This window comes from Rattus norvegicus, chromosome 1 (genome assembly GCF_021556685.1).
Source record: "Rattus norvegicus strain SHRSP/BbbUtx chromosome 1, alternate assembly SHRSP_T2T, whole genome shotgun sequence".
NCBI lineage: Eukaryota > Metazoa > Chordata > Mammalia > Rodentia > Muridae > Rattus > Rattus norvegicus.
The window spans coordinates 98,853,616-98,868,203 of record NC_141534.1 but is presented as its reverse complement, the minus strand read 5'-3'; the positions used below and the strand labels follow the sequence as shown (position 1 = coordinate 98,868,203).

The following is a 14,588-nucleotide window of genomic DNA, read 5'->3' as shown; positions in this document are numbered from 1 at the left end:
ATCTTCCTTGTCTTCCTTTTAGGGCATATTGACCTTCTGTCCTGGACTCGTCCATCTGTCGAGCTCTGGTTCTGCATGCTGAGTGAGGGTGCGGGGCTGTAGGGTTGACTCCTGGCTCCGGTGTCCTCCTGCCACCACAGATGCCTGCAGCTCCTGGCCTCTGATGGGAGCCCTGAATGCTAGTCCACACTGAAGGGCTGTTCTCAAAATGGGTGCTCTGAAAATGGCTGATATTGAGGTCCCACCACTACTGAACAGGGCCCCGAGATCACAATGTAAATCATCCCAACAATGGGAAATGAGGCCACAGGGGACTATTTAGCCAAATGCTGAACCACCAAGTTCTGGTGCAAGCTGTGGATGTCACACCACATCCTGGGGCTTTTACAGTCATTTTTGCTTTTCTTTCTTTCCTTTTTTTTTTTTTTTTTTTTTTAAATCAGGGCACCATGGGATGTGCAAGTCTGGCCACTAAGTCCTTAGAGATACTGTGAAAATCCAGCTTTCAGGCCTCCCCTGGTCCACCACAGACGCAAAGCACCTCCAGATCACAGAAGAGTTGGATGGCTGCAGCCAGCTCCCTGGCCCTTCAGAAGAGTGTGGATGCTTAGGACCAGAGCTGGCAGAGTCTGCCCTAGAGTGGACTCTGCAGTAGGACAGGAACTACCCTGCTGGTTGGGGTACAAGGAAACCACAGGGCTAAAGCCCAGCTTGCAACAAGCATGCCACTGGGCTGGGGCTGGGGCTTGCATTCTGGGTGCCTTGGACCCCAATGTGTTGGTGAGATGTCTGGGATACCCCCTCCAGGGAAGTTTGGACTGTCATAGGGCCAGCTGCTTCTCTGAGATGAGATGGGGGCAGGGAAGCAGGCTTTGGGTAGCACAATACCTTGAGCTAGCACCACAAGTTTCCACCTTCAGCCCTCACGGGGGCCTCATGTAGAAGGAAGCTGGGTTAAGGATGGCCTGGGCAGGCTATTACCTCTTTGGGCCTGTGACCACCCAATGACCTAACCCTGCTGCTTACAGGCAAAGGCAGCAGAGGCCAATGCTTCAGTGGGACATCTATGCCAGGGGTGGTGTGGGTGAATCACCAGGTAGGAGACAGACAGGGCAAGCTGCCCCATGGCCAGAGAAAGCCTGGCTGCAGCAAACAGACTTTTAGGTAGTGTCTAGTAGCCATGTGTCCCTAGAGGGCCTGGCCTGGGGGTGACTGGCGCTTAAAAGCTGTATTTAGGGGTTGGAGAGATGGCTCAGTGGTCAAGAGAACTGACTGCTCTTCCAGAGGTCCTGAGTTCAATTCCCAGCAACCACATGGTGGCTCACAACCATCTGTAATGGGATCTGATGCCCTCTTCTGGAATGTCTGAAGACAGCAACAGTGTACTCATATATATAAAATAAATAATTAAATAAATCTTAAAAAAAAAAAGCTGTATTTAGGATGTACACAGGGTGGGCTCAAAGTGAGAATCCAGTAGAGCCCTACACAGCCCTAAATGCTCCCCTTTCCTCTGAGGTACTTATAAAAGGCAGACTCCCTGATGCTCCTAGTTGAGGCAGGCTGAAACAGCCAATGCCAGAGTTGTAACTCGATGCTGTGGGTGCCTGATCCCACATCTCAACACTGGGGAGGAAGGTAGACTCATCAGGCCTCCCGTGGTCCACCAGTTGTTGAACTAGGACCAGAAGGAAGGCTATAAAGTTGGTGTCACTGCTTCCCCACAGAGAACTGTCACGCAGTGAGATGTCATGGGGTAGAGCTGTATGAAGGTGCACAGGAAAGACCATACATGGCAGCCATACAATGAAGTGGGGAGAAGCTAGTTGGATGATGAGAGGACACCAGGGACAGTGACCATAACAGAGGCTAACTCTGGCTTGGAAGTCTCAAGTACTTCCTAACATTCAGCTTAGATTTTATGGAGTGCTGTCTCCCCACATGCAGGCAGAAACCGAGCCCAAGGAGCTGCTTCATGACTCAAGGTCGTGGCCTCTGAGTGGGGTTAGAGCTTCCTCTGGAGTTCAACCAGATGCCAGTATCCAAAGCTGGCCTGTCCTGTCCTCAGGTGAACTCTGTTTTGGGATAAGGCAGGGGACATTTTGATGTTCCAATGACCAGTGTGGGTGGAGGGATGTGTACGGAGATGTGACTGGATAGGACACGGGGTCACCAGGGGTTGAACTTCCAGATCCAGCCCCCTGGTCAACGCTGTGTCCTTAGGGTGCTCTGGGGATGTCACATCACCTGGAATCTAACTGGCCAAGCAGACTTCAGGATCTGCTTCCTGTGGGTGCCCCTCAGTCAGGGTCTGTGTCCCATGCTCCCCACATCTACCAGCCAGGTCCTCAGCTGACCCTCCTGCCCCTCACCTGGCTTCATAGTGCTCATGACCGTTCTGCAGCTTCTGAGCACTGCTTCGTAGATGGCCTTCTGGTCGTCTGTGAACTTGCCATTGGCAGGGAAGGAGCAGGTGATGTCAGAAGCGAAGCAGTAGTACTCTCCACCCATGTCGAACAGGCTGTGGGGACAGGGCATTGTGAGGCGGGTGGGCAGCTGTTCAGAGGTGCCAGCCCCCAAGCCCCCTTCATTCTTTCAGCTGGGGGCTGGCTGCAGCAGGGAGCTGAGGTCACATCAGATGTTCCTTACCAGAAGGGACCAGTGTAGGGAGCTAGACCCAGTGGTGCTGGTCCATCACCTCAGTGACTTGAGAGGTGGAGGCAGGAGGATTGAAACTTTTAAAACTGAGCTGGGTATAGTGGCCCATGACTTTAATTCCAGCACCCAGGAAGCAGAAACAGGCAGATCCCTGAGTTCAGGGCCAACCTAGTCTACAGAGCAAGGCAGGGGGTGGGGGAAACAATTTCAAGATCTGCCTGGGCTACAGAGCAAGTTTGAAGCCAGTCTGGAAATTTTGTGAGACCCTCATTTCAGGAAAAAAGTAGAAAGAGCACGGGGGATGTTCCTTAGTAGATGGTGCTAGCCTAGCAATATGAAATCCTAGGCTCAGCCTCCAGAACCACAGAAGGAAAGAGAGACGGGAAGAGGAGAGTGAGGGAAAGAGCAAGAGCTGGCCCAGCCAGTCCAGGGAAAGCCAAGGAAGAAGCATGGCCTTAGCTGTGGGGACCGATTCAGGATAGGGGAGGACTCGCAGGATAGCTAGGTCTCCAGATCCCCATATGTCACGCCTTCCATATGAGCTTGTCTAGAGAGTCTCTCAAGGTGGGGACCCTGCTTGTGCCCAGGATATGTTTGCCATATTCGTCAGTGGGGTGAGCTGCACCAAGCCTTTCTGTTAGGCCCACCAAGTTCAGGAGGAAGCAGCAAGTGGTTGGTGCCTCTGGCTCTGCTCCACTGCCTGCTGTCATCCTTCCCTGCTCAGGTAGGTAGGACACAGGTCTCAGCAACACCCAAGAGGGCCACAGAGGAGTCATCAGAGTGGCCCCCTAGTTAGCAGTGCTTTCCTGGGGCCTGGACAGAGGGTGCTGCCACACGATCCCCATGTGGGTGGCCGTGCAGGCTGAGATGACAGAGAGGTCTTGCAGGAGAGGAAGCAGAGGCCCAGAGGCCCTGAGAGCCAGTGGAGTTGGATAATGGTGGAAAACAGCCAGGCCTGCTGGGTCAGGAGAATGGAGACATCACTGTACAGCAGAGCCCACCTATCAGACCATGGGGCTCAACACTGTGGGCAGAGAACCCTGCCCTGTGCAATATCTGGGATGGGGCAAAAGAAGGCTTGGGGGTCCAGGCCTGGCTTTCAGGACATGGATCAGTCTCCCACGGTAAGGGTCACCTCAGAAGGCTGGTGTGACTAAGGCAAAAGGGTATAAACATAGGGCACCCTTTCCCGACCCCTTCCCCTTTAGCACTCACAGGAGGGTCCAGACAATCCCAATGAAACTGGCTGAGGGACCACGCCCCAGTCTTTCTGCATCAGTGGAGCTCTGTGCAGTGTGGTGGTTGTGACGGCTCTATCCATCTGTAGCCACACACATGCTGTCTAGCCTGAGCCCAGGGCATATCTGGCTTCCTTTATGAGAGAGCCTCTCACCCAAATTCCACTCTAACGGTAACCACAAACATTCCAGAAGCTGCCTGTGTGCTTGTATTGAGAGACAGAGCAAGGGAGCAGGGTGGGCCCCTTGCCCTGCAGTAGAGCATGGACTGCACCCACATGGCTTGCCAGACAGCACTGGCCATTGCATGGCAGCTGCTGATTTTAAAGTGCTCAATGTGCTTGGACACCATACTGGAATCCAAAGTCCTCAATGAGGCGCTTTTTAATCTCCTGACTCTTCTGGTTGCAAAACACCATAAACGGGGTCAACAGTACGGAAGGCAAAGCGCAGATAATATCTCAGGTGACTCCTGGGGAGCCGCCCTCCACTCCCCTCACCCCAGCATGACTGGGAACATTGGCTTGGGTCAAAGTCTCTGGGGAGGACCCTGTGTAGTGTAGATTCAAGGGACCTGGGCCTCACTTCAGGAGGACCCACCCAACTTAGTTACAAGAGGGCCTCGGAACACCAGGCACTGGAGACACACCCAGGGTCTGCTCCCTGGGGCGCACTGTGGCCCTTAGGGCTGGAAACTGCCTGCAGGATTACGTCTGTGCGGGTACACTCATCCTCAGACTGGGCAGTGAAGCCTCAGGGGGAGGTCTGTGAATAGACCTAGCAAAGCCCTCAGCTGAGGAGGGTAAACATCTCAGTTACATTGTGTTGACCTCATTTTCCCATCTTTGAAGTGGGAACTTGTCTCTTGCAGGCTGCAGGTGTGTAAGGCAGAGCAGGCTGCAGTGAGATACATGGTGTCCCAGTCTCCTGCTGCTGAAGGGAAACAACACTTTTATGTGGGCTTTCTGGAGTCAGTAAGGGAGACAGTGCTTCATGGTTTGATGGATTCAGACAGGCCAGGGCCAGGCACGTGGGGACACTCAATCCTGGGAGGTGCCACATAAAGGGTGACCTGCAATCGCCCCTGGGGAAGAAGAGTCTACTGGTGCTGGCCTAAAGGGAAAACAGAAATGAGCTATTTTTAAAAACCAGGAAGCTCACAAGATGACATGAAATGCTAGAGTCATCTAGAATGGGACAAACAAGATTCTCTGGGGCACAGCAGACTGAACCAAGCTCTCCAAACCTTCCCTAGGACAGAGGTAGAGCTGGTCCTTCAGCCAACCAGGCTTTCTTCTCAAGCTTCTAAAGACTTCACCTCTTTTTGTTTGTTTGTTTGTATTTTGTTAAATTCATCCACTTTCTGGAGAAGGAAGTGCACACCCAGCCAGCTAGCTCCATCCTGCCCGGCGACGCTTGGGCACGGGCTTGAGTCTATTTTTGTGTTCTCAGTTCCCCATATTTTCTGCCTTTTTTTCTGTTGTTGTTTATTGTTTTTAAATCCTCCCTCAGTGCTTTTCCATGCATAAGTGATTCCAATTCAAGCCATTTGGAATCCAGAGAAGAAAGCCGTCACTTTTATAAATCACCTCCCTCCAGTCTTCTGTCTCTTGTGCCTGCCCTTTCCAGGCACAACTATGATAGGGAATTCAGTCACTCTTGGCTCCATCGAGAATGCGAGATCTCCCCTTCCTGGCTGTGTAGGGACACCCACCAGGGACACCTCCATCACTAGCCGAGTGGGTCTGTGTGATAATCTGAGACATCTGGGAGATGACATGTCTTCAAGCAATGTGCTGGCGTCTCTTTCCCCACATGTGTTCCTATGGCTGTGGTTCTGGCTGGGACGGATGATCCTGTCTTCTGCTGGCTCTTCACGGGGCAGCTCCAGGCCTGGGCTACCTGCCACCACTGGCCCACCCAGACCCTGTTCAGGTCCTGCTTAACTCCCTTAGGCCCTGTGCATGGGCCAGCCAGCCCACAGGCAGGAGGGCTCCAAGGGAAACTCGGCAGTGTTTAGACAAGGGCCACTTTGTACTCAGTTTGTAGCTTCATTTTAATCTTAGTATGCAGCACACACTCGGTTGCTTCTCACCCAAGACTGACATCTTACATGCACGTGTGTTAAGCATGCTTGCTTTGTGCAGACTCCCAGTCTGCAGCCCAGGCTGGAGGAGGGAGAGAGGTGGGGTTCTGAACAGCGGGAAAATGCTCAGTCCTCAGCTGGTCACTTTGTCTCTGCAGCAGTGCATGCGCCCCAGGCTGGCCACAGTGGCACCTGCTTCTCCAGTTCACAGGTCAGCTGCCCACCCCGAGCTCCCTTCCAGGCCTCTGCGCATGCCAGCCCTCAGGGATGGCCACCACCAGCAGCAGAGCCATCCCTCGAGTACTCCCCTTGGTTACAGGTAGACCCGTGGAGGGAACCTCTTCCTACAGAGCTCCTCAGGGACTAGGTAGGCAGGGATGGTCCTCCATGCCAGCAGCGCATCCCTACCCCCAACTCCCCAGTGTAGAATCTAATGAGAACAGTACCATGGCGGGTCCACCTATGTCTGCAGAGAACCTGCACTGGGGCCAGGTCAAGTCCAAGGAGAGCACCATACTGTGGCCCAGATCAGCTGCTGCCTGCCTCAGCCCTGTGGGCCCAGGGTTGGGCACCAGGGCTGTGGCTGTAGTAAGTGGGGGGGAGGGGAAGGAGGAGGCTAGCAGTCATCATCACGCAGACAGCACATGCTTCACATGCTTCGGTTCACTTTTTGGGTGACCAGTGTCTTGTGATGTCTGTGAGCACTGTCTAGACTAGCGCTTTTTAAACCAGGGGTTGTGACGTCAATGGAGTGGGCAAGGCCACAAAACAGTGACAAAAGTAAACAGAAGGGACAGAGAGCACTTGAGAAGGGCCTCTGCTTATGGCCAGAAGGCATATTTGCAAATATGAGCCCTAGTGTGAAGGCTAACAGTCTTCTGGGATAGGACGCTGGAGGCCTCAGCCAACTCATCCAGACAGGTCCTTGTGTTTGTAGGAGAATTCTCTCACCCACTTATCTTCTCCCTAGGAAAAGCTCTGGGAGGGGCCCCCTAGTGGTCACCAAACATCTTTTTATAAATAACCAGGCTGGGGGGCGGGGGTGGGGTGGGGAGGGCATTGGACGGTAGGAGTTGAGCCTGGCAGCAGCAGGCAGCTAGCCCGGCATGCCATTCTCTAAAGTCTACTGGAATACAAGGCACAGAGAAGATGACCTTGGATCCCCACCACCCCACGCCCCTTTCAGGCCTTCTGCAGCAGGGGAAGAGTCTGGGGCACAGGCTCACTCTGCCTGGGGCCACAATTGGCAGCAAGACACAGAACTGGAACAGGCACAATCATCTTACCCAGTGCAGGGCTCATGAGTTGCAGGGTTTTGCTGAAGCCCTTGGATCTGCATGCAGCCCAGGGCTGAGAGTCGGCATGCCTGTGATGGCAACAGTTCTGCAAGACAGCCTGTATGACACCCTGGCTCCAGCTGTGACCCAGACGGAGTGACAGTGGCATAGTTCTGGGTGCCCTTAACTGTTCTGGGATGAAACTACCCTCATTTCCCTGGGTTGTGGTGACCTCTGATACATGGCCATTACCAGAGCAGGGAGACAGATGAGACCGGAGGCCGCGGCAGGGATGAATAGGGAGGGGGCACTGGCAAACTGCTAAGTGCAGGGCTAGGAAAGGCCTGTCCCTAGGTGGACTGCAGGCCCACCTCCCACACCCAGGTCAGCACAACAAACCACAACCCAGAAGACCTGGCCAAGTCCTGAGGCTACACTGCCCTCTTCTGGCCAGTGCCGGAAAGCCCTGTACACCACCAGCCAGAGCATGTGTGCTTTATTTAATAGGTTTAGGGATGGGTCATGGAACCTCTTATTCTATAGGGTGGCAGGCAGGCAGCTGAGGGGACATACCCGCCTGCTTCCCAAATTAGAGCCTCCACTGAGGAGACATCGTCTGCCATTGGGGGTGAATTTGCATAGGAGTCAGGAGAAGGAGGTGGAAGAGTCTTGCACAAGAGTGACTCAACCTGGGATGCCCTGCTTCCTGGTGGGTTTAGGCACAGACGGTACTTGTCCTGTTGGCCAAGATGCAGCTTTTGTCTGTGGGCTTAGGTGCTGGCTGTGGAGGGCTCAGAGGAGTATCTGAGGACCACTCCTTACCCAGAGCCAGTGGGCCATGTCTCCTTCCCTGCTTCTCTAGGCCAGATGTGTTCGCACCCACTTGCCTGGAGCTAGATGCAATGTGGAGCATCTTCTGTGGCCTCCCGTGTCGGAAGGGCCTCCTGTGACCTTGTCAGCACCATCCTTCATTTGAACAAGCTGGAAGCCCCAACCAACAAGACCGACTGCCACACTTGGCAAGCCAGGTCATTGCGGCCCTGCCTGCCCGCCTTGAAAAAGAAAACAAGATGCAGCCGATGCTTCCTGCGGGACAGTGACCCGACCAGCGGGTTCAGGGGGAACTCCAGGGACACAGCTGGAAGGGACTCTGGGAGCCAACAGGAAAACTCTGAGAGGCTTAAACAGCAGCCACAGGCCATGCACAGGCCTCATGGCACTGAGCTGAGCTGACAAGAGGCCCAGACTCTGAAGCCACGCGTATCTCCATGCCTTCCCTGGGACCCACACAGAGCAGCTGGGTATGGGATCTGGCCTAGAGAAACAGGAAGGGACCGGGGAGCCACTGGCTGGGATGTGGGATGGCCTGAAGCTCTTGGCTGACAAACTTGATCTGCAGCACAGACCAGCCTGAGCAGCATCTAGACCTCACGCATGACGGATGTGGCCCACAGCTAAGTGGCCTTAGCTGACTCCTGGCTCCACGTAAGGTTTACATGAGCAGGCACAGTGGTGCGTGCCTGTAATCCGAGCACTTGGGAGGCCACGGGGTGCTGGGGGTGGGGCGGGTGCTGCTATAAATTAAGGCCAGCCTGGGCTACAGTGTGAGACCCTAGTTAAACTGTTAAAAAAAAATGTCCAAATAAAGTAGGCCTGATTTGTGTCCTACCCTAGCCTGGGGCTGGAAAATACACTTGAGAGACACAGAAAGCAGAAGCTTTGCCGTTCTGCCTCTGCTTTTATGAACTCTGACCCCTTGGAGCCGGGACCCCACAGACAGACAGAAAACCTGAGGAGGGAGGGAGGAGCCTCTGGCTTCTGGTGTGGGTATGTGCTGAGTGCTGTGCATGCACTCAGTCCTGAGTGAGAGACTGAAGGGGCTGTCACTCAGCACCTCCCCCCTCATGGCTCTGAACCAGCTCTGACTCCCCACAAGAGCCCCATTACTGTTAACATCTTTCTTGTCAGAAAGCTAGGTAGAACGCAGAGCCCGTCCCTGTGCCCGGTGCCTGGACCACATGCCCTGTCCCAGGGGCCTTGGGACGGCCTCCAGTTTATACACATATTCTGGTCTCCTACCTCACAATGAAGTATCACGGCTTTGTGTTAGGATAACAGTGTGATTTATTATTTACCAAACGCGCTAGGTGCTTGGCAGATCAATTTCAATAAAACAATGGATTATAAATGCCGCCAGCAATCTGGCGGTAGCAGTAATCAACAAAACATGTTCTAAATGCTGCATAATAAATTGACTATAATAAACTCATAATGATTCCACTGGCTGCATTTCAAAGTTAGCACTAGAGAAACAAAATCGCCAATTTGAGTTTGGCATGGAGTCCCTGGGTTTCCTCACATCACTCCTGTCCACAGCTGTATCAGGAGATGCAGGTGCCACCTGCTGCCCATGAGAGCTGAGGCCACAGCCGTTAGACCACGTAGAGGCCCAAGGTATGTAGGCCCTGGCTGGCTCCTGCCCATCTCTGGGATTCCCAGAAATGCAGTAGGGCTGGCTGCCTTACAGGGCAAGAACCCCCTTTTGGACAGGTAAAGTAGAAGGGGAAGTAGCTGCTTCCCCTGGGGTGTGCTCAGCTCAGGAAGAGTCAAATCCAGGGCCAAGGTGGGCTCCAACTGGAGCTCCCCCAGGACTGAATTCTAGCGCCCTGTCCTCTAGTCTTAGCCAGCATAGGCCAAACCCAGAGAGCATTGGAAAAGCTCTTGGAAAAGCAGTGGGAATTTGTGGTATGGCCAAGGTGTCAGCTCCTTGGAGGCTGAGGCAGGAGGATTGAGTCTGGAAGACTTAGTAAGACTGTCCCAAAATAACAAGCGAGAAGAGGGCTGGCATAGGTACGGCTCAACACTAGAGTACTTGCCAAACATGCTTAAGGCTCCAGGTACTAGGGAGTGCCGTGAGGCCAGGGTGAGGGGTAGAGGAAGTCAGAGAAGGGGAAGCTTGGGGCAATCACAGAGCCTGAAGAGACCAAGTAACCTCTCTAGCTGCCTTTGGCTCCACCATGGCCTACAAGGGAGGGCCTATTTGTCTCTTCCTCGTCAACACTGAGCCAAATCTGAGGCAGCCAATCCTATCCCCAATCCCTACGGCACCATACATGAGCCCAGCGCCCTGCTGTATCTCAGCCACTCCAGCCCCAGCCAGCACCCAATCGAGCCTGCCTCCTCCAGGCAGCTCTCCCAGCTCACAGGCCTACACACAGGCCACTGTTCCAAGGCTCTGTGCAGACATCTGTTTTGTGGGCTTGTGTTACAAGAGACAAGACAGGGAGACTCACACTGACTGAGGTCCTACACCTCTTGTCTCCTCTCTTCATGGCTCCCACTTGGCTTATTGGCTTGGGCCCCAGGCAGAGGTCTCTATCAGACACCCTGCTCCTCATAGTCCCTTTCTGCCATCATCATGGGAGTCCTGGCATGTGTATGTTATCACAGATAGGTAAACCGAGGCAGAGAGAGAAGTCTTAGTTGCTTTGCTGAGCCTTGTGGGCAGACCGGCCAGTCATGTGCCAGCATGGACCCTGGGATTGGGTGCTTGTCTCATATTTGGTGGTCACTACTCAAAGCATGGAGTCTTTCTCTACAGCTAGTTATCTGTCTGTCCATGCATGTGTGCTCCCCCTAGGTAGACATGGGCTCCCACAGACCTGCAGCAGGGTACACAGTGAGCGGCTATCACAGGAACCCAAGGCCAGGGGATGAGTATGGCAAATGGCTGAGAAGGAAACTGATGGTCCAGCCGGGCACCCCCAGCCAACCCAAGAGTAGACTATGCTACTGCCAAGGAGCCCAAAGGACGTCTAGGAACCAGCCAGGCAGGGTTTATGCCTGTAATCCCAGCACATGGGAGGTAGAGGCAGGAGGACTGCTAAGTTCTTGGCCAGCTCTAGCTAGACCGTCTATCAACAAAACAAAACAAACACAGACAGACGTTTAAGAACCAGCAGGACAGGAGCCCTTCTGGTCAGTTGGTGCTCACATCACCTCTGATGGCTAAGGCAGGAAGGCTGTATGGCTCGTGATCAAGCTGCAGACGACAAGGTAGCCCTCTGCAGCCCGGTGTGGCCTGAGCTAGCCCTGGTCAATGTCTGGTGGGGATCATGGAGAGACAGGAACAGCTGTATCAGTGAGCACAGAGCCCTCCAAGCCCAAGGATGCTCTGCTCACGTCTGCCCTATGTGGCCTTGTGAGGAACTGAGGGTACGGCAGCCGAAGCAATGGCTGTGTGTGACGAGGAGACGGGGGTCAAGGATAATAGGCGTTAGGATGGGGAGCACCAAACACGGGAAACTTAATGGTTGGAAAGGACAGCCTAGAAGAAGCTGGGAGATAGTTTTTTTAAAAAAAAAAAGCTCCCCTTCCCACTCCCACTCTACAGGCAACTGTTTACTTACAGGGTGCAGGTATTAGGCCTGAAGAAGTCAGCCTTCAGGCTGACAGCTACAGTAGAGAAGCCTGGGCTGAACACAGGCCCAAGGCTTTGCTGGAGCTAAGCCTCTTGGGACAGGGGCTCAGAGGCCTCTGGCTGACCCAGTGTGGAGCGTCTACCTTTGTCCTGGCTATTCACACACACAGTGGGGTGACAGCAGCTCAGCCACACTTACCAAATATCTCCATCCTTGATCGTCCGGTCATTGGGGGCCCCGGCATGGCCGTAGTGCAGCACGGCTGCGTTCTCACCGCTGTAAAGAGCACAGAGGGTGGTGAGGAGGTCACTGTCACCCAGCAGGCCCCGGAGGCTGGCCCAGGCCCGCAGCCAGGAGTAGAGGAACATGGTGTCCCTGCCTGACAGAGAGCTGGGAGCAGCTCCCTGGGTCTGACAGCTGCCTTCTGGGCTGAGGGTGTAGTCAGCACATGCAAAGATCAGAGAAAGGCCCATGGGCCTGGAGAAGGGCTAAAGGCAGGGACGTTTCACAGGAAGAGTGCTGGCGGTCTCTGGAACATCTTGGTCCTATCCGGGGCCAATAGCTCCTTGTTCCCTGTCCCGTGTAGCTGCCCTAATGAGCTACCCTTTAGGAAGAATTTACAAGTCTGTCTTGGGGGGGAGGAGGGCCCGACCCACCTGGGTGTAATATTTATGGCTCCATTCGGGAGTCTCAGGAATCATAAAAGTAGAAATAATGATTTTTCTCGCTATCCACCAGAGGAGCACATTTCCAGGGACTGAGGTGCCTGGATGTATTATTCATGTGCGAGGATGCTCACTCGTATCAGCAAGAGCACCCGCCTCTGTCCAGGCTGCACAGGGACCAGGCTGGAAGGGCAGAGCTTGGGAGGCGAGCTTGTGCCAGCCCAGACACAGAGGCCGCCTACGCCTGTGATGAGAGAGGCTCGGGCAGACGAGCAATCTGTTTGTACAGATACAATCACACTTGCAACCAGCCGCTCATACGGCTATGCATGCCCCGAGACCGCACCAATGCAGTCAGAGCCAATGGCGGTCCCTATGGCCACGGTTAGTTCTACAACATATACACACTAAAGCATATCCTGTCATGTGCAGGTGACAGCTCCAATGTGCCCCACCTACGCAGAGCCCAGCATCTGCCTCCCACCATGCACGCGTTCCTGTAAAAGAACTCAACACTACAGTCCCTCTACTGATACAGCTCCATTCATGTTTTATCCCCTACTACAATCCACCCATTTGCTGCATGCTACCTGTAGGCTACCCTGTTTGTCTTTTGCTATGGTGCACACATGTGATGGAGCATAGAGTGCCAAGAGTAGAGGGCAAGATGACTTCTAGGCACTGGTTGGGGCATGGGAGTGAGCAAGTGCCCCTGAGCTAGGGGTTAGAGGAAGGAGTGCTCCCCACTGCATGTCCTCCCATGAGTCCTGGGCCCAAGACTTACCTGCAGCAGATACAGGTGTAAGAGGTGTGGCGCATGCCACCTTTAGAGTAACAATAGTGCTGGAACAGGCTGTGGAGAGAGAGAGAGAGAGAGAGACATGGCGGGGATGTTACTGGAGTCTGTACAGCCTTGCTCTTTGGATGCAGATCCCCTACATGGATTTGCTGAGCTTTCCAGTGAGTGTGAGCACAGACCCTTGCTCGGGGAACTTGGCAGCTACACTGTCAGGACTCCTGGGCAAGCACATTGGAGCTTGACCCTTGAGAGACAAGCTGTGACGAGGGACGCACTTCTTGGTGCTGCAGGGGTCTCCCTGTGAATCTGTGATCGGAGAGAGGGCTGTGCAGATGGGATAGCGGGGCTGGTGCGAGTGGGCAAGGCAGGGCAATCTCTAGGGAGTTGAGGAGCTGGGCTTCAGGAAATACACCTTAAAACATGTAGGTCTAACATGTAGGGCTGAAAGGACAGATGGGCCTGACCCCAGTGCCAAGGGGGATGCCTTTGGGAGAGTGGGCTATCATTAGAGTGTGCATAGTGACAAGGAGGCCAAGAAGTGGCCCGGTCTTCTAGAAGGCTCAGCACTGAGAACATGTGTGTTGGGGGAGGGGCGGTGAGCTGCCTCCTCACATTGGGACTCCCTGGACAGACTCAGGAGGCTGTCCGCATGAGGATGGACCAGACCCGTCGTATCAGAAGGGCACAGTGGCAGACACCTGGAATCCCAGCCCCTGGGACACTGAAGCAGGACGATTGCTTTGAGTTCAAAATAAGCTTGGGATACATGTCAAAATCCTGTCTTCAAAAACCCAAAACCAACCAAACAAGAACAAACACAAGAAAGCTAGGGCTGGGGAGAAGGCTCAGATGGGGCAGCAAGTTGTTTTCACAGTAAATCCAGCATCCACGTTAGAAGGCTCAAAACTGTCTGAAACTTCCACTTCAGGAGACAGACACCTTCATCTGACCTCCACGGGCGCCAGGCATGCACGTGATACACATACATACACGCAGGCAGGCAGGCAAAACACTCATATACATACATAAAAATAATTATCACCCTCCCCTTGACAGCTCCTCACTATGAAGTCTTGGCTGGTCTGGAACTCTAAACCAGGCTGGCCTTGAACTCACAGAGATCTCCCTGCCTCTACCTCCTGAGTGTTGAGACTGAAGGCAAGCTCCGCCAGCCTGACTTCTTTTTTTTTTTTTTAAATAAAGAAAGCTGAATCCTAGGGAGGCTGCACTGCTCAGAGCTTTAGAATGCCCCACCTCAGGCCTTGGACCTCAGCATCAGGACACAACATGTCCGGCCTCTGCAGAACCTAGCTGGTAAGGGGATGATGGTGTGCAGCTGCCTTCACTCCATCCCAGAGGCCCCAGCACATTCTCCCTGCTGGTTCCTGACTCAACCCCGCCCCAAAAAGCAAGCCTAGGACTTCTCCTGCCTCCTGTCACCTGC

The 14,588-nt window shown here is 53.9% G+C and overlaps 1 protein-coding gene across 1 annotated transcript in view; it reads right to left on the bottom strand.

Annotated features, from left to right (window-relative positions):
• Pepd (peptidase D) overlaps positions 1-14,588 on the bottom strand; it is a 138,587-nt gene that overhangs the window by 9,957 nt on the left and 114,042 nt on the right. The window contains exons 10-12 of the mRNA NM_001009641.2: positions 13,130-13,198; positions 11,879-11,956; positions 2,373-2,521 (exon numbers count right to left, since the gene is read on the bottom strand). Coding sequence (NP_001009641.1) covers positions 2,373-2,521; positions 11,879-11,956; positions 13,130-13,198 — 296 coding nt within the window. The remainder of the gene's footprint in view (positions 1-2,372; positions 2,522-11,878; positions 11,957-13,129; positions 13,199-14,588) is intronic.